This window comes from Vulpes lagopus, chromosome 1, assembly GCF_018345385.1.
Source record: "Vulpes lagopus strain Blue_001 chromosome 1, ASM1834538v1, whole genome shotgun sequence".
Classification (NCBI taxonomy): Eukaryota; Metazoa; Chordata; class Mammalia; order Carnivora; family Canidae; genus Vulpes; species Vulpes lagopus.
Window position 1 is genome coordinate 109,359,832 of NC_054824.1, and position 14,359 is coordinate 109,374,190.

General features: G+C 43.6%; 1 protein-coding gene across 4 annotated transcripts in view; it reads left to right on the forward strand.

Moving 5' to 3' along the window:
• Positions 1-14,359, forward strand: part of PIEZO2 (piezo type mechanosensitive ion channel component 2) — a 450,920-nt gene that overhangs the window by 324,533 nt on the left and 112,028 nt on the right. For 2 of the 4 annotated variants that reach the window (XM_041744387.1, XM_041744472.1), the window contains exons 9-11: positions 2,979-3,191; positions 13,035-13,073; positions 13,998-14,136. In XM_041744387.1, coding sequence (XP_041600321.1) covers positions 2,979-3,191; positions 13,035-13,073; positions 13,998-14,136 — 391 coding nt within the window. The remainder of the gene's footprint in view (positions 1-2,978; positions 3,192-13,034; positions 13,074-13,997; positions 14,137-14,359) is intronic. The other 2 variants (XM_041744552.1, XM_041744630.1) reach the window with 1 other exon arrangement.

Sequence of the window (14,359 nt, forward strand, 5' to 3'; positions counted from 1 at the left end):
TCCATCGAAAGATGAATGGATAAAGAAGCTGTGGTCTATGTATACATGGAATATTACTCAGCCATTAGAAATGACAAATACCCACCATTTGCTTCGACGTGGATGGACCTGGAGGGTATTATGCTGAGTGAAATAAGTCAATTGGAGAAGGACAAACATTATATGGTCTCATTCATTTGGGGAATATAAAAATAGTGAAAGGGAATAAAGGAGAAAGGAGAAAAATGAGTGGGAAATATCAGAAAGGGAGACAGAACATGAGACACTCCTAACTCTGGGAAATGAACTAGGGGTGGTGGAAAGGGAGGTGGGCAGGGGGTTGGGGTGACTGGGTGACGGGCACTGAGGAGGGCACTTGACGGGATGAGCACTGGGTGTTATTCTATATGTTGGCAAATTGAACACCAATAAAAAATAAATTTATAAAAATAAAAAAAAATTCACGTTTGACAACAAAGCCAGGGCTTCGGTGACTACACAGCCTGTTTTCACGGTGACTGGAATTTTCAGAACTTCTCAGACCTTTAACATCTGAGAATGTGATAGGGATACCCCATTTCTCAGGGGTGCCTGTAACCCCCTGAGGACCCTCCTGTGAGGCGTGTGGACTAGGGGGTTTCCTTTAGGCATGACAGAGGACTGGGTTATTCCTGTGAGTATTAACAAGGTACATAGCACTTTTGAGGGCAGGGCCACAGAGCCCTGGGAAGCCTCCCTTCCCTTTTAGTGAAAGAAAACTTCAGCCGTTTTCATTTCTTCCCCTAATTGACTGTAAGAAGCTCAGTTGTAAGGTAGCTATTGGCACCCAAGGGAGGAAAATAGTGTAGACAAGGGTTGTCACATCTCCTGTCCACCACCTGTCAGGGTAGTGTCCATATATCAGAAGCCATTCCAGTGAGCATGCCTGCATGAAGCCACGCCTCCTGTCCTGTCACTTCTAGGTTAGGGCCTATTCTGTATTTACATCCACAAGACTGTTACCCACACGCTCATTCATTCAGTCTGACAGGCAGACAGCAAATATTTATTGAAAGCCAACTATCTCAGACGCTAAGCTCGAGGCAGGGGTAGAGCATCACCCATAGGCGAGATCCCCACTCAGAGGAAGTGGACATTCTACAAGAGAAAAAGCAGTTCAGGAGAAGTAAATGGGGTCCAAGTCATATAGTGTGAGGGAACTAGGTCCCTCCGTCCCTCCCCCCTGCAGAAATGGGCCTCTGTCCTGTCCTCCTTCCTGTGTGACACCTCCTTCCCACTGGGCAGACAGGCCCGGGTGATGAGGGCCACAGAGGCAGTTTTGTTCATAGGGTTCTCGTATAGCATCTTTCTTTGGGTTCAGCATGCAGCTGATGGCAGCTGCATGTAAAAAAATGCTTATGGGATCATAAGGAACCCCAATATTTCTGTGTTACATTTTTCTCCAACTCTCTCCCCAAATCTGTGTGTGCCAGCAAAATGCTTTAAAGTGAACTGTGTTCACTTCCTCCATAAACACACAGAAGGTAAAGGATGTGCACATATGTGCAAATAAAAGTGTATACCAAAGAAATTAAAATAGATGATGGGAATGGCTTCTGAACAATGTCTTACAAGGGATGGAAATGATCGTAAGGCATCCAAGCTAATAAGAGGTCCAGGTATTCTTCACTCTCCCTGCGTATCCCAGGCAGGCCCACAGAGTGGCAGGAGCTGTTGTAGCCCTGTTGTCATGCTTCCATATGGGTGAAGGCTGTGATGTAGCCCCTCAGGCCATTAGACATTCGGCTTCCTCAGCCTCGGACCATCTGGGGACAAAGGAAAGTAGAGTTAATAGCAATATTAGAGATGGCAGTGTCTGGAGGGGAGTGTGGAGAACAGGGCCTGATTCATACCAGCGTCAACCTTTCAGGTGGCCAATATTTTAAATGGGCTGGGACACAGCACTTTTTCATTGAGGCAATGATGGAAGACAGGTGGCTGATTATATCATAGTTCCAGATGACCTGGCACATTTCACAAAAATGCCAGCCAACAAATGTGAGTTCTGAGGTGAAAGTCTACAATGCATGTTTGAGAAGGAGAGAGAGGGAAGCCGGTGTCGAGCGTTAAAGAATATATGGGTCCCACCTGGCAAGCGTGAACTCCGACCTGGGCCTTTGGGTACTCCCGTGGGTGCTCCACCCTGGCACACTGGAGCCCAGAAAGTGAGCACTTTGTCTAAGTTCCCTTCCTGTACGCCAGTCTCAGCAGTGTGTTAATGCCCTTTTTGCTGGAGCGCCTTTGTTAGGAAACCACACAAAAGCACCCCAGGGCATCCTGCCCCTTATACTACTCTCTCTCTCTTTATAGCTCTTCTAGACCAATGGTCTGATTTAGGCCAGCATCCCACAAGGCAAGGTGATGGTTTTGTGCGTTGGATATGTTCTTTCCTACTATTGTGTGTAAGCTCCAGATGATACCACCTTTACTTAATTTCTTTTGTTTTTTAAAAGATTTTATTTATTTATTCATGAGACACACACACACACACACACACAGAGAGAGAGAGAGAGAGAGAGAGAGAGAGAGAGAGAGAGGCAGAGACACAGGCAGAGGGAGAAGCAGGCTCCATGCAGGGAGCCCGACATGGGACTCGATCCCGGGTCTCTAGGATCACACCCTGGGCTGAAGGCAGCGCTAAACCCCTGGGCCACCCGGGGTCCCACTTAATTTCTTTTTAATTAAAGATTGCTGGAGGCTGGGTTACATAGTCCACTGAGTACTTTTTTGAAAGTTCTTCCTTTAAGAAACATTTGCATTAGTTTGGAATATGCAGTGAGACGCTGTGGACATTTCACATGAGAGCATATCTCTGTAATTTATGGGGCTTAGGAGGGAATCAGGATGTAATACTAACATGCTGAGCCTTTACAGGGTAGCATTGGTGTCCTTCTTAAAGTGTTTTACTAAAATTCCATATATCATATACATTAATTTTAAAAAAATTGATCTTTATCAAGGCACAGGTGAAAAACTTTCTCTGGGTCACCCAGGCCACTGAGGAAACTGCTCTTGGAAGAAGAGCTGGTCCTGTGGGTTATTCTGTGTCTCAGGTGCAGGACGACAGGACCAAGGAAGAGGACAGAGCCCTGGCTTGTAGCCCCATCCAAATAACAGCCGAGAGGAGGAGGAGCCTGTGGTATGCCACCCATTATCCAACTGACGAGAGAAAAGTAAGCTACAAGAAAGCAATTTCTGTTTCCTAATTTATTGTCCTTCTTTTGTGTTACATTGCTGAATATAAATCATGTGTCATATGCAAGCTCAGATTATAGATATAGATTGATTTCGATATTGGAAGCAGAGGGCTCTATTCAGAGAGGAGAACCCAGTGCTTCTGAAGGAGATACAAGGTTCCACTATACCCTGTGAGAACACCATTTCATATTTCAGTGCTTTCTATTGAAATATCTTAATCCTCAAAAGAAAGTTTGTTCTTAATTTTAGAAAACAAATTTGTGTTTAGAACAAACAAAAAATAACAAAGCAATTGGTTAGCATCGGGCAGGGAAACTCTCAGTGTTGAAACACATTGCAGAAAATAATTTCACTTTATTGGTAGCCAGCCACAGTAACAACTCAGTAACCACTGAGAGAAAAACAAAGCAGTCTATAAGAATATGATTAAATATCTTGTATTATTTTGAGGCAACAGTAGGGATTGATGAGGAAAAATGAGTCACAAAGGGTAATTCCTATAACCCTTGGATCATTTATTGACCATTTTAAATTCAACTCAGTGCTACATTGACTTGTTAAAAATGCCCATTTGCAGTGTTTTAATGACAAATTCCAAGCATTTGCTTCCCAGCATGTTAGAGAGTTGAGGAGTAGATTCTCTGATTTGGTGGCTGGTGAGTTTCTCTAAGGCACACGGCCTTATTCTAAGCATGGTCATGTACTGAGGGAGGGCAAAACAGTGGATGACTGCCTTAGGCAGTGGATGGTCTTTTTTTTTTTTTAAGATTTTATATATTTATTCATGAGAGATGCAGAGAGAGGCAGAGACACAGGCAGAGGGAGAAGCAGGCTCCCTGCAGGAAGCCTAATGTGGGACTCGATCTTGGGACCCTGGGATCACACCCTGAGCCAAAGGCAGATGCTCAACCAGTGAGTCTCCCAGGCGCCTGGCAGTAGATGGTCTTATGGCCCCTGAAATATCTGAAGATTTCCAGTGACCTTTCCCTCTCTTCATGTCATTTGTCAGATTATCCTGCTCCTTTTACTAAATGACAGATATCCATAAGGGATAGCTATATCCATAGCTCGGGAACTTTTCAGATTGAGGTGTGTGGACCTCTGGGGATCCCTGAGACCCTCACAGAGACCCACAAGCTCAAACTCTTTTCTAAAAATATTTAAAATAGGGGGGAGGGGCAAGATGGCGGAGGAGCAGGGTCTCCAGGTCACCTGTCCTCAGCAAATTACCTAGAAAACCATCCAATCATCCTGAAAACCTACGAATTCGGCCTGAGATGTAAAGAGAGACCAGCTGGAACGCTCCAGTGAGAAGAGTTCACCCTTCTATCAAGGTAGGAAGACGGGGAAAAAGAAATAAAGACACAAAAGGCCTCCAAGGGGGAGGGGCCCCGCGAGGAGCCGGGCTGAGGCCGGGGCGAGTGTCCCCAGGACAGGAGAGCCCCGTCCCGGAGGAGCAGGAGCTGCACCGACCTTCCCCGCGGAAAGGGGCTCCCCGGGAATTGGAGCAGGATCCCCAGAAAGGCGGGGACGCCCTCGGGCTCCCTGGGACAGTAACAGAGGAACTGCGCCCCGGAGAGTGCGCCGAGCTCCCTAAGGGCTGCAGCGCTCGGCGGGACCCGGAGCAGCTCGGAGGGGCTCGGGCGGCGGCTCCGCGGAGGGGGCTGCGCGGCTCCGGGAACAGCTCAGCGGCGGCGGCTCGGGCGGAGGAAGAAGCTCCGCGCGCGGAGGGGGCTGCGCGGCTCCGGGAACAGCTCGGAGAGGCTCGGGCGGCGGCTCCGCGGAGGGGGCTGCGCGGCTCCGGGAACAGCTCAGCGGCGGCGGCTCGCGCGGCGGCTCCGCGGAGGGGGCTGCACCGCCGGGAGCGCGAATCCAACAGCGCAGGCACCGGAGCACAGGGCGCCGGGACACAGCCCAGGATCCGGCCTCCCCCGGGACAGGCAGAGGCCGGGAGGGCCCAGGACAGCAAGGACGCTCCTGCCTGGAACTGAGCAGATCAGCGGCCCCGCCCCGGAGCCCCCAGGCCCTGCAGAAGGAGAGCCCCGGAGCTACTGCGGGGGCTGACTCCAGGGTCCCAGAGCTGCCCCCGCCACTGTGGCTTCCTCCCAGGGCCTCACGGGGTAAACACCCCCACTGAGCCCTGCACCAGGCAGGGGCAGAGCAGCTCCCCCAAGTGCTAACACCTGAGAATCAGCACAGCAGGCCCCTCCCCCAGAAGACCAGCGAGACGGACCAGTTCCAAGGGAAATCAAGGGACTTAAACTACACAGAATCGGAAGATACTCCCCCTTGGTTTTTTTGTTTGTTTGTTTGTTTGTTTATTTATTTATTTTTTTGTTTTGTGCTTTTTTTTTCTCTCTTTCTTCTTGATTTCTGATTGCTTCCCCCACCCCCCCTTTTTTTCTTTTTTCTCCTTTCTTTCTTTTTCTTCTCTTTTTCCCCTATTTTTTTCTTCTTTCTCTTTTTTCTTTTTCTCTTTTCTTTCCTTCTCTCTCTTTTTCTCCTTTTCCCAATACAACTTGTTTTTGGCCACTCTGCACTGAGTAAAATGACTAGAAGGAAAACCCCTCAAAAAAAAGAATCAGAAACAGCCCACTCTCCCACAGAGTTACAAAATATGGATTACAATTCAATGTCAGAAAGCCAATTCAGAAGCACTATTTTACAGCTACTGGTGGCTCTAGAAAAAACCATAAAGGACTCAAGACACTTCATGACTGCAGAATTTAGATCTAATCAGGCAGAAATTAAAAATCAATTAAATGAGATGCAATCCAAGCTAGAAGTCCTAACGACGAGGCTTGACGAGGTGGAAGAACGAGTGAGTGACATAGAAGACAAGTTGATGGCAAAGAGGGAAACTGAGGAAAAAAGAGACAGGCAATTAAAAGACCATGAGGATAGATTAAGGGAAATAAATGATAGCCTGAGGAAGAAAAACCTACGTTTAATTGGGGTTCCCGAGGGCGCGGAAAGGGACAGAGGGCCAGAATATGTATTTGAACAAATCCTAGCTGAAAACTTTCCGAATCTGGGAAGGGAAACAGGCATTCAGATCCAGGAAATAGAGAGATCCCCCCCTAAAATCAACAAAAACCGTTCAACACCTCGACATTTAATAGTGGAGCTTGCAAATTCCAAAGATAAGGAGAAGATCCTTAAAGCAGCAAGAGAAAAAAAGTCCCTGACTTTTATGGGGAGGAATATTAGGGTAACAGCAGACCTCTCCACAGAGACCTGGCAGGCCAGAAAGGGCTGGCAGGATATATTCAGGGTCCTAAATGAAAAGAACATGCAACCAAGAATACTTTACCCAGCAAGGCTTTCATTCAAAATGGAAGGAGAGATAAAGAGCTTCCAAGACAGGCAGGAACTGAAAGAATATGTAACCTCCAAACCAGCTCTGCAAGAAATTTTAAGGGGGACTCTTAAAATTCCCCTTTAAGAAGAAGTTCAGTGGAACAATCCACAAAAACAAGGACTGAATAGATATCATGATGACACTAAACTCATATCTCTCAATAGTAACTCTGAATGTGAACGGGCTTAATGACCCCATCAAAAGGCGCAGGGTTTCAGACTGGATAAAAAAGCAGGACCCATCTATTTGCTGTCTACAAGAGACTCATTTTAGACAGAAGGACACCTACAACCTGAAAATAAAAGGTTGGAGAACCATTTACCATTCAAATGGTCCTCAAAAGAAAGCAGGGGTTGCCATCCTTATATCAGATAAATTAAAATTTACCCCGAAGACTATAGTGAGAGATGAAGAGGGACACTATCTCATACTCAAAGGATCTATCCAACAAGAGGACTTAACACTCCTCAATATATATGCCCCGAATGTGGGAGCTGCCAAATATTTAAACCAATTAATAACCAAACTCAAGAAATACCTTGATAATAATACACTTATACTTGGTGACTTCAATCTAGCTCTTTCTACCCTGGATAGGTCTTCTAAGCACAACATCTCCAAAGAAACGAGAGCTTTAAATGATACACTGGACCAGATGGATTTCACAGATATCTACAGAACTTTACATCCAAACTCAACTGAATTCACATTCTTCTCAAGTGCACATGGAACTTTCTCCAGAATAGACCACATACTGGGTCACAAATCGGGTCTGAACCGATATCAAAAGATCGGGATAGTCCCCTGTATATTCTCAGACCATAATGCCTTGAAATTAGAACTTAATCACAACAAGAAATATGGAAGGACCACAAACACGTGGAGGTTAAGGACCATCCTGCTAAAAGATGAAAAGGTCAACCAGGAAATTAAGGAAGAATTAAAAAGATTCATGGAAACTAATGAAAATGAAGATACAACCGTTCAAAATCTTTGGGATGCAGCAAAAGCAGTCCTGAGGGGGAAATACATCGCAATACAAGCATACATTCAAAAACTGGAAAGATCTCAAATTCAAAAGCTCACCTTACACATAAAGGAACTAGAGAAAAAGCAACAAATAGACCCCACCCCCAGCAGAAGAAGAGAGTTAATTAAAATTCGAGCAGAACTCAATGATATCGAGACCAAAAGAACTGTGGAACAGATCAACAGAACCAGGAGTTGGTTCTTTGAAAGAATTAATAAGATAGATAAACCATTAGCCAACCTTATTAAAAAGAAGAGAGAGAAGACTCAAATTAATAAAATCATGAATGAGAAAGGGGACATCACTACCAACACCAAGGAAATACAAACGATTTTAAAAACATACTATGAACAGCTGTACGCCAATAAATTAGGAAATCTAGAAGAAATGGACGCATTCCTGGAAAGCCACAAACTACCAAAACTGGAGCAGGAAGAAATAGAAAACCTGAACAGGCCAATAACCAGGGAGGAAATTGAAGCAGTCATCAAAAACCTCCCAAGACACAAGAGTCCAGGGCCAGATGGCTTCCCAGGGGAATTCTATCAAACGTTTAAAGAAGAAATCATACCTATTCTACTAAAGCTGTTTGGAAAGATAGAAAGAGATGGAGTACTTCCAAATTCGTTCTATGAGGCCAGCATCACCTTAATTCCAAAACCAGACAAAGACCCCACCAAAAAGGAGAATTACAGACCAATATCCCTGATGAACATGGATGCAAAAATTCTCAACAAGATACTAGCCAATAGGATCCAACAACACATTAAGAAAATTATTCACCATGACCAAGTAGGATTTATCCCTGGGACACAAGGCTGGTTCAACACTCGTAAAACCATCAATGTGATTCATCATATCAGCAAGAGAAAAACCAAGAACCATATGATACTCTCATTAGATGCAGAGAAAGCATTTGACAAAATACAGCATCCATTCCTGATCAAAACCCTTCAGAGTGTTGGGATAGAGGGAACTTTCCTCGACATCTTAAAAGCCATCTACGAAAAGCCCACAGCAAATATCATTCTCAATGGGGAAGCACTGGGAGCCTTTCCCCTAAGATCAGGAACAAGACAGGGATGTCCACTCTCACCACTGCTGTTCAACATAGTTCTGGAAGTCCCTGCCTCAGCAATCAGACAACAAAAAGACATTAAAGGCATTCAAATTGGCAAAGAAGAAGTCAAACTCTCCCTCTTCGCCGATGACATGATACTCTACATAGAAAACCCAAAAGCCTCCACCCCCAGATTGCTAGAACTCATACAGCAATTTGGTAGCGTGGCAGGATACAAAATCAATGCCCAGAAATCAATGGCATTTCTATACACTAACAATGAGACTGAAGAAAGAGAAATTAAGGAGTCAATCCCATTTACAATTGCACCTAAAAGCATAAGATACCTAGGAATAAACCTAACCAAAGAGGTAAAGGATCTATACCCTAAAAACTATAGAACACTTCTGAAAGAAATTGAGGAAGACACAAAGAGATGGAAAAATATTCCATGCTCATGGATTGGCAGAATTAATATTGTAAAAATGTCAATGTTACCCAGGGCAATTTATATGTTTAATGCAATCCCTATCAAAATACCATGGACTTTCTTCAGAGAGTTAGAACAAATTATTTTAAGATTTGTGTGGAATCAGAAAAGACCCCGAATAGCCAGGGGAATTTTAAAAAAGAAAACCTTAGCTGGGGGCATCACAATGCCAGATTTCAGGTTGTATTACAAAGCTGTGGTCATCAAGACAGTGTGGTACTGGCACAAAAACAGACACATAGATCAATGGAACAGAATAGAGAACCCAGAAGTGGACCCTGAAATGTACGGCCATCTAATATTCGATAAAGGAGGAAAGACTATCCATTGGAAGAAAGACAGTCTCTTCAATAAATGGTGCTGGGAAAATTGGACATCCACATGCAGAAGAATGAAACTGGACCACTCTCTTTCACCATACACAAAGATAAACTCAAAATGGATGAGAGATCTAAATGTGAGACAAGATTCCATCAAAATCCTAGAGGAGAACACAGGCAACACCCTTTTTGAACTTGGCCACAGTAACTTCTTTCAAGATACATCCACGAAGGCAAAAGAAACAAAAGCAAAAATGAACTATTGGGACTTCATCAAGATAAGAAGCTTTTGCACAGCAAAGGATACAGTCAACAAAACTAAAAGACAACCTACAGAATGGGAGAAGATATTTGCAAATGACATATCAGATAAAGGGCTAGTTTCCAAAATCTATAAAGAACTTATTAAACTCAACACCAAAGAAACAAACAATCCAATCATGAAATGGGCAAAAGACATGAAGAGAAATCTCACAGAGGAAGACATGGACATGGCCAACATGCACATGAGAAAATGCTCTGCATCACTTGCCATCAGGGAAATACAAATCAAAACCACAATGAGATACCACCTCACACCAGTGAGAATGGGGAAAATTAACAAGGCAGGAAACAACAAATGTTGGAGAGGATGCGGAGAAAAGGGAACCCTCTTACACTGTTGGTGGGAATGTGAACTGGTGCAGCCACTCTGGAAAACTGTGTGGAGGTTCCTCAAAGAGTTAAAAATAGACCTGCCCTACGACCCAGCAATTGCACTGTTGGGGATTTACCCCAAAGATTCAGATGCAATGAAACGTCGGGACACCTGCACCCCGATGTTTCTATCAGCAATGGCCACAATAGCCAAACTGTGGAAGGAGCCTCGGTGTCCATCGAAAGATGAATGGATAAAGAAGATGTGGTTTATGTATACAATGGAATATTACTCAGCAATTAGAAACGACAAATACCCACCATTTGCTTCAACGTGGATGGAACTGGAGGGTATTATGCTGAGTGAAATAAGTCAATCGGAGAAGGACAAACAGTGTATGTTCTCATTCATTTGGGGAATATGAATAATAGTGAAAGGGAATATAAAGGAAGGGAAAATAAATGTTGGGAAATATCAGGAAGGGAGACAGAACATAAAGACTCCTAACTCTGGGAAACGAACTAGGGGTGGTGGAAGGGGAGGAGGGCGGGTGTTGGAGGGGAATGGGTGACGGGCACTGAGGTGGACACTTGACGGGATGAGCACTGGGTGTTTTTCTGTATGTTGGTAAATTAAACACCAATAAAAGTTAATTAAAAAAAATAAATAAAAAATAAAAATAAAAATATTTAAAATATGTGCCTTTCTTCCACTGTGCTGACGTGTTCTGATACAAAGAACAAGACAAACCCAGGCAGTGGCATGAATCCCCAGGGCAGCAGTCCTGCCTTTCGCCACCATGAGCTCATAGAAAACAAAGTGGCAAGGCCAGTTCCACTTAAGAATATTCTTGATGATGGGATCCCTGGGTGACTCAGCGGCTGAGCATCTGCCTTTGGCTCAGGGCATGATCCTGGGGTCCCGGGATGGAGTCCCACATCGGGCTCCCTGCATGGAGCCTGCTTCTCCCTCTGCCTGTGTCTCTGCCTCTCTCTCTGTGTGTGTCTCTCAGGAATAAATAAATAAAATCTTTTAAAAAAAAGAATATTCTTGATAAGCCAAAAATAGTTGTCAGTTTTCTTAAACCTCCACTTCGGAGCTCACATCTTTTTAATATCCCATGTTGCAACATGGGACGTTGCACAAAGTCCCGTGTGTGAAAGTGTGATGACATCTCGATGAAAAGCACTTGGCTGTTGTAGGAAGCGTGAGCGGAACTCACTGTTGCCGACTGCAGGCACAGTCATTTGAAAGAGCCACTCGCGAACAAATTACAGTTCCTCAGAGATGGATAGGTGGCCAAGAATTACAGCAAGGTGAAGGGAGTGAACTCACCACTTCAAGGCAAACAATTGATAGCACTTGTTGACGATGGTAAAATTTGAACTTTTGAGTGAAAATTAGAATATTAGAAAACTTGTATCTGCTATTCAGAGCTTAAAAACTTCCCAGTGCTCAGGACCTTCCTGATGAGATCAGTGGTGGTAGGATAGTAACAAAGGTGCTTTATAAATATTGTGTAATATTTAAATATTGTGTAATGAAATGTGTCAATATTTGATACTTTATAAACTCATTGACACAAATCACCAACGCATGACACATCAGTAGATTTTAGTGTAACAGTGTGAAAAGTTCATTGATACAGTTTCAGATTCCATGTAGCCGCTGATCTTCAGGTTACTACCCACTCTTGACTTTGGTATAGTATCAAACAAACAAAGAAAACAGCAACTGTCTACAATTACCTGGGTAGCCAATTGAAATGCTCTTCCCTTTTCCAACTACAAAGCTTGGTGAAGCCAGATTTTCTTAATATATTTCAGCCAGAATAACATCCCACAACAGATTAAATGCTCAGCAGATATGAGAATCCAGCTGTTTTCTTTTAAGCCACATATTTTAAAAATTGCAAAAGCATAAAATAATACCATTTTTTCACTATTTGTTTTTTAAAATAGCTATTTGAATAAAATGATTTATGTTAACATGTTCAATTTTAAGAAAAAAATAATGAACTAATAAATATCTTTAAAGGCTTCAATTTTAATTTCTAGTATACTAGATAATGATACACACAACTCCCATCGTTAAAAACTCTTTAGGGGATCCCTGGGTGGCGCAGCAGTTTGGCGCCTGCCTTAGGCCCAGGGCGCGATCCTGGAGACCCGGGATCGAATCCCACATCCAGCTCCCGGTGCATGGAGCCTGCTTCTCCCCCTGCCTGTGTCTCTGCCTCTCTCTCTCTCTCTCTCTGTGACTATCATAAATAAATAAAAAATAAATAAAAATAAAAACTCTTTAGGACTTTCAGTGATTTTTATGATCATAAGTGAGTCCTGATCCAAAAAGTTGGAGAACCATGAGCACAGCAAGTACTTATTATTTGAGGGGGGGGGGGGGCATCCAAACCACCTGGCCTTAAACTAATATAGTTTGAAGGCATAGTCGTGTAATTAGTTTGTGGTAGACGATATGTAAATCTTAAAATAATCTCAAGCTGCATTGCAAGTCAATTTTTCTTTAGTATGAAACTTCTATTTCTTGATAAATCAGTAAATATTTTCAGAATTCTGCAGAGGTCTCAAGGGTTTTGGGAGTATTAAATGAAGCAGCTTATTCTATTCGAACAAAATTGTTGAAAAATATTATCCATTTTTGTAGTCACGTAGTTTATGACTGGTTATTTGCTGTCATGATTAAAAGTTAACATCAGAAGCTGGAAAACAGTTATAATAAATAATGACATCCAGTTCAATTATTTGTCCCTTTATATTTTGCATGGCAACTTTAACATACTAGCATCTAGCTAGTTGAAGGAATGGGTATGTGTATAGTAAAACTTTATAGATATATATATAAACATTGCAGTGCTTTCTGCTTACATATTAACATTGCTGTCCTGCATTGCTTTTTGCAGCTTTTATCCATGACCCAAGATGACTACAAACCATCTGATGTTAGTATATTCTTAGAATTATCATTTATGCTCGTGTAAGTGATGTAAAAGCAATATAAATGGAATTAGCTCCTTTGGGTATATTTTAATGATCCATAAAATTTTCCTAAGTTTTTGAATTTTTTTGTAGAAGTTATATCTGGTTTGTTGCTGTTGTAACACTGACTCATATAATATGAGCTCAACTATAGTCATACAGAATGTATTTAAACTTGTAAAAAGCCACATTGGAGGGTTTCTAAAAGCATTTTGCTCTGCAGATATATTAATTACATAATTTGGGAAGTCTTGCATGTTCATGGACACACACATGCACACACACACAAGTATATTTATATCCTAAAGCCAAAGAGACAGGGGAAAACCCAAGAAATTGCACTTAGTGTTACAAAGTGCTTCAACACAGGAACTGCAAGCTGGCAGCATCAGCAAAGATGTCAAAGTGGGGTGCCTGCTAACCTGAGACTGCATTAGTGCCCTCTGAGCTCCATGGGGTGTTGGGCAGGGCAGGGAGGGCTCTGGCTGGGGCTTAGGAAAGGTCTGAGGGTCCAGGGGCTGGAGGGATGGTTGGGAGGAGAAGCCACAAGACCAGAGGCTGGAGAGGTGCTCAGAGCAGATTGGGAAGCCCTGGCCAGCCTTTTCCAGGGATCACACTTGGTACTGAGAACAGTGTGCTTTGCATGGTGTTTAGCAGAAGTACAACCAGATCAGATTCGATTTTTCCCAGGACCATTCTGAAAAATAGATCTGAATAGAGGAGCATGCACGATTCATTTTGCTAAAGTGGAGAATGGACGAGACTGTTCAGCTCTGTTCTTCACTGTGGAGTTGTGCTCAGGTAGATGAGGGAAGGCGGCAGTACGCCCACCCTGGAGGCGGGAGCTGCTGTCTCAGGTGTGCCTTTGCCCTGCCCTCCCCTGGCAGGGCCTGCTGGTGACTGTGAACGGCAACCCAGTAGACTATCACACCATCCACCCCAGTCTGCCCGTGGAGAACGGCCCTGCCAAAGCCGACCTGTACTCTACCCCCCAGTACCGGTGGGAGCCCTCTGAAGACTCCTCAGGTAAGGACCCGCTCTGCGGAGTGCACGTTGCACCCCCGGTTTTAGCTCGTCTCACACATACACTCAGCACCTCTCTGTGTCTTGTTTATTGTTTACTGTGTTGGTTCTGTTTTTTTCTAAGATGTGTTGTCTTCCGAGGTCAGTATAATTCAGCTCATTATCTTCAGTTCTGTATTTTGCCCCAGCACATTGCTATGTGTATTCTATCCTCACACACAAGATA